The sequence below is a fragment of the Calidris pugnax genome, unplaced genomic scaffold (genome assembly GCF_001431845.1).
Source record: "Calidris pugnax isolate Ruff unplaced genomic scaffold, ASM143184v1 scaffold125, whole genome shotgun sequence".
NCBI lineage: Eukaryota > Metazoa > Chordata > Aves > Charadriiformes > Scolopacidae > Calidris > Calidris pugnax.
In genome coordinates this window covers 1786837-1796442 of record NW_015090906.1, presented here as the reverse complement: position 1 = coordinate 1796442, position 9606 = coordinate 1786837, and the positions used below count along the sequence as shown (strand labels likewise).

General features: G+C 41.5%; 1 protein-coding gene across 4 annotated transcripts in view; it reads right to left on the bottom strand.

Moving 5' to 3' along the window:
* Positions 1-984: 984 nt before the first annotated feature.
* USP6NL (USP6 N-terminal like) overlaps positions 985-9606 on the bottom strand; it is a 144780-nt gene continuing 136158 nt past the window's right edge. For all 4 annotated transcript variants that reach the window (XM_014949129.1, XM_014949130.1, XM_014949127.1 and 1 more), the window contains one exon: positions 985-4605. In XM_014949129.1, the coding sequence (XP_014804615.1) occupies positions 3164-4605 (1442 nt within the window). In that variant the 3' untranslated portion in view covers positions 985-3163. The remainder of the gene's footprint in view (positions 4606-9606) is intronic.

Sequence of the window (9606 nt, the reverse complement as noted above, 5' to 3'; positions counted from 1 at the left end):
ATGGAGTCCCCTTCTCTGGAGACCTTCAAGACCCGCCAGGATGCAGCCCTGAGTGATGTGCTCTGGGCAACCCTGCTTTGGCAGGGGAGTGGGACTAGATGGTCTCTAGAAGGTCCCTTCCAACTCCGACAATTCCATGATTCCGTGATTCCGTGACAACCAATCTGGACAAAACCCCTAAGGTTCACACAGCTCAAGGCAGGCGAATTTTGGAAAACTATGAAACCACGGGAAGAAAAGGTCTCAAGTATTTCATGTGGATACTTACTGCTCGCCTGCTTTCAGATCAAAGAAAACAGTGACAGAAAAGCTCTTTATGAGGACACCTAATCCATTACGTGAGATGATTCCCTCTTCCAGCACAGCGCTGGCACAGCTGAGTCTCACTTCACTCTGCATCGAGGGGGTTTTGTTACTGGTATGAGAGAGAGATTTCAATCTGGCAGTACCTTTAGTTGGTTTGTCCAGTTAAATGAAGATAAAAGTGTTTTTTTGCACTACAAACAGCTGACACGGGGTATTATTTCTTTTGTAAAACTCCATACCCTCCTCTAAACACGCGACAGACACACAGCAGCCACTCTCACACTATTATTTTGCACTTTGATCAATGCAATGCTGCAGGTCCCTCGTGCCAATCCTTCTCTCTTCTTCTGAGCTGGTATCGGGTGAGATTATTAGAACAAAATCAGAAAATTATGATCACAGTTTATACTCCTGCCTTTCGCAAAGGATAGGTTAAGGCTTAGCAGTGCAGTGAGCTATAAGCAGTAATCTCACTGCTTCTGTAAGAACACAAAAGCACAATATAGATTGTATCCACGGTGCTTAGTCTAAAACTAAGCAAGTACAAATGAAATAGGACGTACATCGAATATATATACACATACACGATTCACTATGGAAAAACAAGTATTTGTGCTGAGAGGAGCAAAAGTCCAGTTTTGAGCTAATCAGGTAACTAAAAATAAAGACAAAACAAGGTAAGCTTAATTATTATTATTTTAACATGTTAAAAATACAGTCACATCAAAATAGGATACACAGTTATAAAACTGTTGCAGATGACATAAGAAAATAGTGTGTATATATTTTATATATATAAAAATCTACAGTATTTACTAATGCTGATACATATTTTGGAGCCTTGGGTTGCTTGCACAAAGAAATTGTACAGCTTTGTTATGAATTACAGAACCATCATTAAACACGGATATTATTACACTTAGCCACATTATTATATACATACATTTCTAAGCTGCTGTAAGCGATCAGAACTAAGGTAAAGCCCACGTCATATTCACCTTCACAATTTTAGTTCCCAGTTCTCAGTGTAGTGCTCTGCTACTGTTACTTGGCTGCAGTCTGCAATCTTTAAAATAGAAAATTGCCCAGTTCATTAAAAATTACATCAGACACATTATATACACAAACAAAAAAAAAAAGTTTTTGAAATAGACTAAGTAAATGTTACTTCCATTTGTAAAAATCGTTTTACTTCTGTACCTTAAAACTTACAGAGCCAACCTGCAGCAATTATAGGCACTAAAACTCATTCTTTAAAGGAAAAAAAAATAAAAATAATCCATTTCTATGTTTTCAGTTAACAAATCTTACAAAACAAAAAGATAACAGGACAACCTTCCAAATCACCAAAAACTGGTGCTGATACCAATGTTTGGTACTTAATATTAGAAAAAAAATCGCTCTGTTAAGCACCCCAAGGACCTCTTCTGGTGAGACCCTTCTCCACCTCCCCGGCCACTGGTCCCCGTGAGAGGTCAGCGCATCCCGCATCCACCGACCGCATCCTACACCTGCCACTTCACCTGCAGATTTCTTTTTCCACCCCCCAATTCACAGTCAAGGAAAGGAAAAAGCGAAGTAGAAAAGGTTGCAAACACTAATTAAAAATACTTACATTACCAGGAGCCTAAGCTTCCTATTAACAGTCAGGGTCATTTTAGTGTAAAACACGGCACAGTCTCTCAGCAGCCTGACGGCCCAGCGGCACATGCCCCATCACAGACATGAACCTACCGGCTCTTTGGGGTAAAAAAAGGGCAAAACAACACGGAATTGACACGACAAAGCTTAAGAGAAGGGACACCGCGCACTCACGCAGCTCAGGGAACGTCAAGACTCAACCAAATCTCAGATTCCTGGAAGAGTTTGCGACTCCTCCAGCGGTGAGAATGTGGAGGAGCTGGTGGTTCTCTGATACTGGTGAGCTTTGGCCCCACAACCAGTTGGTTTAGTTGGACAGCACAGCGTGGCAAAAAGCAAAGAGTGCAGCACCACTTCTGCATCTGGCCTTCCTCTCACCGTGCTCTGAGATTTTGCATATAGGATGACAGTTGGAAGGTAGATTTGGGTGAGAAGGTAAAAATTCTCCACTTTTGACGCACCTGAAAAACTAAAACACTGCCCTGAATTTTAAGCACCGATTCTTAGCCAGATTAGAGAGACATTTTTGGCTTTCTGCTTTTGCCTGCCTGCTCCTTCTTGCTGAGGAAAATGACAAAACAGTAGTCAAAGATTAAATTAATAATCCCAAAGCATCTCTCATGCCCAGAACAGACACTGGGATGCTGAGGCAGCTGTATAAAAACGACAGAAATTCCCATTCAAAATGAATGACTTCTCAAATAAATTAGAAAGAAAAATTAATATGAAATAAAAGTACTTCACAAGCTTTGCCCAAAGTTAAATGCATTTACATTGAAACTCTTTAGCTCTTTTCCATACGCATTTTGTGTATTACACGTGCACCCTCCCAGGCGAGCACACACACATCTCTACACAGTGCATTAACAATGTCAGTCAAAAATAAACCTTGTCAATGGGTTACAGATTTCGAGGCAGGAGGATCGTAACACGAGTTATTTAAATGTGAGGAACAAGGACAGCATTAACCACATTGACTACAGGATCTTATTGCTACGTCCACATGCATCAGATCACTCTCAGTAGCTTCGAGGCCAGTCTAAGCACTCCATCAGCCTCCAGCTAAAGTCTGCAACGTCTTTGAACTAGTGTTGTTATTTTTGAGACCTGTGCGAGTTGTCCTCGTTTCAGAGAAGAACTGATGTGGACTATGGACTAAGACGGTCACGTTTAACTGCTTTTGGTTCTTGCCATTCTACTGAGCACAGCCAGGTTCTCAGAGAAGCACGGATTCATGCATAGACAAGCCATCGTTTCTGTTCCGATAGTGCTGGGCTTGAGCTGAGGGCCCTGAATATTGGTATTGTGGTGAACCATGCTCTTCCAGGGTTGGTGAAGTCCTGTATCTTATCGGACTATCCACAGAAACAGCAGGAAGACTATGGTCTTGAAAAGGTGTTGGCTGAAAATGTGGATATCTCTGGTAATTATCCAAGTGGCTCATGTTACTGTCTTGGCTCCAGGGCTGCCTGTAGGGTTCGTGTCTGTAAATATACGCAGCATCTGGCCACTTTCTCTCTTCTGGTAAATAATCCACTGGAGGGATTATGAATTTGACACCTGTGGGGGACCTGGAATTGCTGGTATAAGCATCGACAGGGGCTACTTCTATCTGACCAGGGGTCGGCAAAAGAGGATTTTGGCGACTGGCAGGATAGGAATTCATTTGTAGTTTATCTGGAGAATAATCTACTGAAATAAAAGAACCATATGGCCTACCAGAAGGGCTGGGTCGGTTACCGTGGTAATGCAGAGGTGCAGAACTTGCATTGCCTACACTGGAAACGTGCTTTGGAGAATTTCCATGGTAAGTAGGGGGATTACTGTAACACGGCAGCGGCTGTTTCACATTCAGTCCATGAGGTGGTCCATCAGATTGTGATGGGTATTTTGGAGATCTGGGTTGTGAATTGAAGGCATAGTTATTGGGTATTTTTAATGGAGTTGGTATTTTCTCAGTTTGCTTTCTCGGACTATTAGAATACGTTACGTGCCTAGGGCTCTGTGGATGAGCTCTCTCAAGCATCTCTTCAACAAGATTCTCATTCTCATTCTCAATTTCCGGAACATTGTCATACTGAGACGCGTTAGACCCTCTCTTACCTTCATCAGCATCCAAAACCCTCATCTTTTGCTTTACATTCAAAGGCTGTGTTTCTCCAGGACTTGGCGGTGGGCCCAAAACGGAATGGTTTATTGGCCCTCCTTTCACCTCTGCAGTAAGTTTCATTGTCTTTTCAATTATTTTGCTATCAGATGGTTTATTCCACTTAGGTACAAATTCCCTTCTTGTATTTGAAGTAGCATTAGAATTTTGATTAGCAGCTGCATTATTATACTGTCTCGAGCTGTCTTGCTCTGTTGGCTGAGGCTTTCTTCGGATATCTACCTCGTTCTTGGATATAGTACTTTGCGTGTCTATTGGTCGAGTCTTCTGCTGTTTTAAGGAAGGTTTCTTTTCCAGTGAATTAATTCTTTTTCGGTTATTTGGTGAGCTTTCTGGTTCTTCTCCTGGAGACGGTCTCCTCTCTGTCCTTCTCACTGTTTGTGTACCAGTGCTGTTCTGTCCATTAAGCATTGGAGTGGAGTTAAGCACAGCAGGCTGAGGTCCTGGTGGAATCTGCCCCAATGGCTTCTTTGGAAGTTCATCTTCTTTACCTAAAAGAAGAACAGTAATATCATAAATTCACCTTGTACAGAAGTCTTCTATGATCCATTGGTCATGCAAGAGAAAATAGATACAAACTCTATTACCCGGGCCTTTCTCTGGGTCACCATTCTGCTAAACACCTCAAAGCTTTACCTGGATACTGACATGAAAGAAAGATTTTGTTTCAGCTCTCATCTCACCAGTTACTCTAGTCTTCCTTCCTACAGCTGATGCAATCTTGCCAAGCTTTTGTTCATTCATTACACTGATGCAAAAATCCATATCTTCCTAGATGACATTTTGGTTCTGTACCTACTCTGTATGTACCCCTCCTCACACTGTCACATTAAGTAAACTTTAAAAATCCTTTCCAGTCTGTCTTCCAATCTATTGTTTTCCATTCACTCATCTTTTAATGTTCACCTCTGGTAAGCTATACTGTCAGCTCCTCACCAGCTTCCCACCAGACATCTCTGAACTTTCCCCCACTACTTCTTTTGGTGGAGCTCCTCGTTAACATCTGCTCAGGTAAATCCTTGCTCGCCCTCAACCCCTTCCTAGAAATTTCATCCTCAGTATTAAAAAGCTACAGCGTAACTAAAAGGCTCTAAATGAAATCATATTTTTTTCAGTTCAGATTTTTATCAGTTATAATCGAAGTAGCTAATGCTGTTACTGGCTACATCATGGTTTCCACTGAGTGTTCAATGAACGAGTTTTGCTGAACACAAGGACATGATTTACAGAACTAGGACGTGAATAGAAAGTTCTCCCAGACTGGAGCTCAACACATTGCAACAGCCAGTGGTAAACACCAGTTATGTGGGGACCCAGAACAATCCACATTGTCACTACAGAAAGAATAAAGAAGTGTTTCATTGCTCAATGCTGCTCATAGAACAGTCTACATCGAATTTTCCACTGCAGTCTTTCTCCTTGGTAGTCAACGCCCTTCGTATTCTCAAAGTCTTTTATCATAGACACTTGCATACAACTTATTTAATTGTGTAATACATTACTTTCCCATTATAAGCAGAAAAGGTCACATACTTCTCATTAAATGTATTAATCTAAATTTATTTGATGTTCAGCATTTCCCCCAAAATAAAAAAAAAACTTATAAAAGTCAGCATGGCCAAACAAATCCTACTCACTCTGTATCTATTTATTACGCAAAAGCTCTGTCGTAAGGAGAAAAAAAAAGAAATTGCTTCCCTTACTTAAACATTATGCAAAATAAATTATATAAAATGGCTGTTGGTAAAATAATTGTGTTTAATCCCTGCTTCTTCCTGAAGCAAGAACTGTGGAATCATTCTCCATCATCAAAGATCATAAAGTCAGCAGCTCACTCTTTCGAGCTATTTGTAATTAAAATTCCTTCTATACGGGTTCACGGGAGCCTCTATCCCTGACACGAGTGCTGTGCTTACAAGTGAGCTATGTTCATTTTTACAGGCAGTAAAACGAGTTCAATCTTTGATGGCTGGTTCACGATAGAGATACACAGAGGAAAGGCAGCAGCCAAGGCCAGTGTTATATTTTATAACAGCATAACAAACTACCGTCGCACATCAGTTGCTGTATAAACTAAGCGAAAACTCAACGCTTTGCACCAGCCAGGACATAGCAGGAGGACAGCAGAGAAGAACACAACGATGCCATGTGTCACGACAAGATAACTAAATAGAAAGTACTTAACAAAAAACAGTCTGCTCTTGCCAAACAATTAAATTACCCTTTTCTTGATTTTCAAAGTCTCATATGAGGCCAAAGGTCATAATGGAAAGCTACACTTTCCTGTAGAAATAAACAGCTTCAGAAACCTCATTTTATATATATATATAAACACAGCCTACCCAGGCTTTCTGTAGAAAAACCTCCACTCTTATTTTCCCCTAGATAACCTCTGCTCAATTTTGATCACGCAATTATTTAGCTACACAAACCCATGTTCTTACACTGAAGGTACTCATTGTCCACCTCGGCAAGGGAAGATGCTCATGCTGGGCCCTCTCCCCAGTTGCTTGTCCCCAGGTGGGAGACTCCACATGTTAAATCATCTTACAGGATGATAGACCTTGCACGCTGTACTCTGATGGAGAACACCTACACAAGTGGTTGTGAGACAGTACAGCAGGTTACATGGTGGGGTAGGGCCTCAACATCAGGCTCCAATGAGTGGCTCTTGGAATCACAAGCCTCATTGGTTTTGTTCCTTCTCACTGCAGGGCCCCACAATTCTCAAATCAGGCTAAAATTTTGAGCACAGATTTGTAGATTTGCATTTCCCAGCAGTGCACCATTGAAGGAACAGAGCAGGGGACAGGAATGAGCTGCGTGGATACTGTAAATGGATGATTTAACAGCTCTGCGATACCCTCTCTGGTGCACCAGCCTTTTCAAAATTGTTCTTTATTCTTTACAAACAGGAGTTCACTTTCTGAACTCACTTCGGTTTGGCAACAGGCATTTGTACCATTTAATTCCATTTGCATCCTCAAACACAGTGTCAGGCAAAGCTGAAGATCTTGTCTTTTAAATAAAAGTGAATTTTGTCCATAATAAATATTCCTGACATATTACAGTGTTTTCATTTGACTAATTTTGAATGTTAAAACAGCATGAAATTTGAATTACGAAACAACACTCAGAGTACATACCAAAAACTTGTCACCTAAATCATACAGAAGTAGTGTTTGTTTGCTGTTAATCCATTTATAACCTCTAGGTGATTCACAGTAGTTATGGGATAGCGTAATAAAATGTCTCCTCAACATATGTAAATTATTTAATTTCTGCCCTTGTATGCAGTAACTGTTGTAGAATAATGACTTATTTTTTCCATGCTTGAAAGCTATATAAAAAAAACACCGAAGACAAGTTCCTCCAGTAGTTGCTGTGCCTCCTTCATTTGTACAAAGATGGTTAAAGCACGGACTGATTTCCTTTCTTCCAGCTTTTACTCTTTAAGAAATGCACACAGAGCAATACCAGACCCTTTGAAATATACTTGGTTGTACAAGAAAGGTGGGGTTTGTGTGAGGTTTTTTGTTTTTTTAATTTCACACACTTAAGGTTTCTTAATTACCACTAAGCTCTAATAAAACCCGAGCGAGAATACTGCAGACTTTTTTTTTTTTTAATTCTATCTAGGCTGCTTTGAAGATTACTTTCTGTCATCGTTCCTTCACATTTGAGAGTAAAAGAACACACTACAACTAGGTGGATGTGGGCTGCACTGTCGAGATGATGTATGCTGTAACACGAATTACAGCTGTAAATTGAGTATCAGGGAAGTCTTACTAGGTCTGGTGTGAAACTGTTGAAACTCGACATGAATTCACCTACTGCGTAACCAGCAAAGCGTTCCGAGGCGATAGGACATTTAGAAGAAAAGCTCCACATCCTAACAGCACGACACCATGTTTATAAGCTGGTAATGCCAGAGCTTAGTGCTTTCAGGGAAAACAAAAATATGGAACAATGAATCATAGAATCGTCTAGGTTGGAAGAGACCCTTGGGATCATCAAGTCCAACCATCTACCCTACTCTACAAAGTCCTCCCCTACACCATGTCCCTTAGCACTGCATCTAAACGGCCCTTAAACACATCCAGGGATGGTGACTCCACCACCTCCCTGGGCAGCCTGTTCCAATGCCCGACCACTCTCTCTGTGAAGAATTCCTTCCTAATGTTCAATCTAAACCTACCCTGTTGGAGCTTGAAGCCGTTCCCTCTCGTTCTGTCACTAATTACCTGTGAGAAGAGACCAGCACCAACCTCTCTACAGTGTCCTTTCAAGTAGTTGTAGAGAGTGATGAGGTGTCCCCTCAGCCTCCTCTTCCTCATACTAAACAGCCCCAACTCCCTCAGCCGCTCCTCATATGATTTGTTTTCCAGCCCCCTCACCAGCTTCGTCGCCCTCCTCTGCACTCACTCCAGCACCTCAATATCTCTCTGGTATTGAGGTGCCCAAAACTGGACACAATACTCGAGGTGTGGCCTCACCAGTGCTGAGTACAGGGGCACAATCACCTCCCTACTTCTGCTGGTCACACTATTTTTGATACAAGCCAGAATGCCATTGGCTTTCTTGGCCACCTGGGCACACTGCCGGCTCATATTCAGCCGTTTGTCAACTAGTGGAAGGAGGGTCAGCAGGGAAAAGAAGAAATACAGCTTTAAATCTTAGCCACAGGGCTTCCAAAGAACCTGGTTTAACTTGACCTCACCCAGAAAGGACCGACACAGTTTGTTTAATCAACCACATCTGGATGTGAAACTGTAAGAAATGCCACAGGGCTAGAGGTACTGGATTCAGTAATCAACGCCACCAAGCACAGGACTTGTTCTGGTTCAAAAATGCTTCAGCTCCATCACCTCCTGCCATAAAAAGCACTGGAAGGAAAGGAGTTGCATAAGGATCTGCGACGCTGCAGCACAAAGACATCCTGCAAACTGGCCACCTTCTAAAGGAAAACCAATTTGTTTTTAAATAGCAAAACAGACGTTTCATTCTAATTTAGGTATACAGATCATAGACACATATACATACACACAGAGAGCTGTCACTTCCAGTGGAACTACCACGTACTTTAAAAAGAAATAAAAACCTCCCGAAGTTCAAAAGAAGTGCACAAAATTAAACAAATAGAGAATAATCTACCAAATCTATCACCATGCACACGAACAGGAGACACTCCTCAAATCCACAAAATACCATGCAAACTATGTCCGCAAATGCTTTAAGCAGTCCACTATCAGCAAGGATAGCAAGAAAACCACGATGCTGCATGCTGGCAAGAAAGAAAGAAGGTAATAAAAGTAAAAAGCTGAAGAAAAGAAACCAGGATGCAAAGGCAAACAAAAGAAACCGAGTCACAACAAACATCTCTACCGTTGAGAGGAACACAAATAGCTCAGCAGAGAGGCATGCAAAAGCACCAATTCTTCTTACGAGCCGTGTAGCCTTCATCTACCAATTTTCCACTCCAAATCTACCTA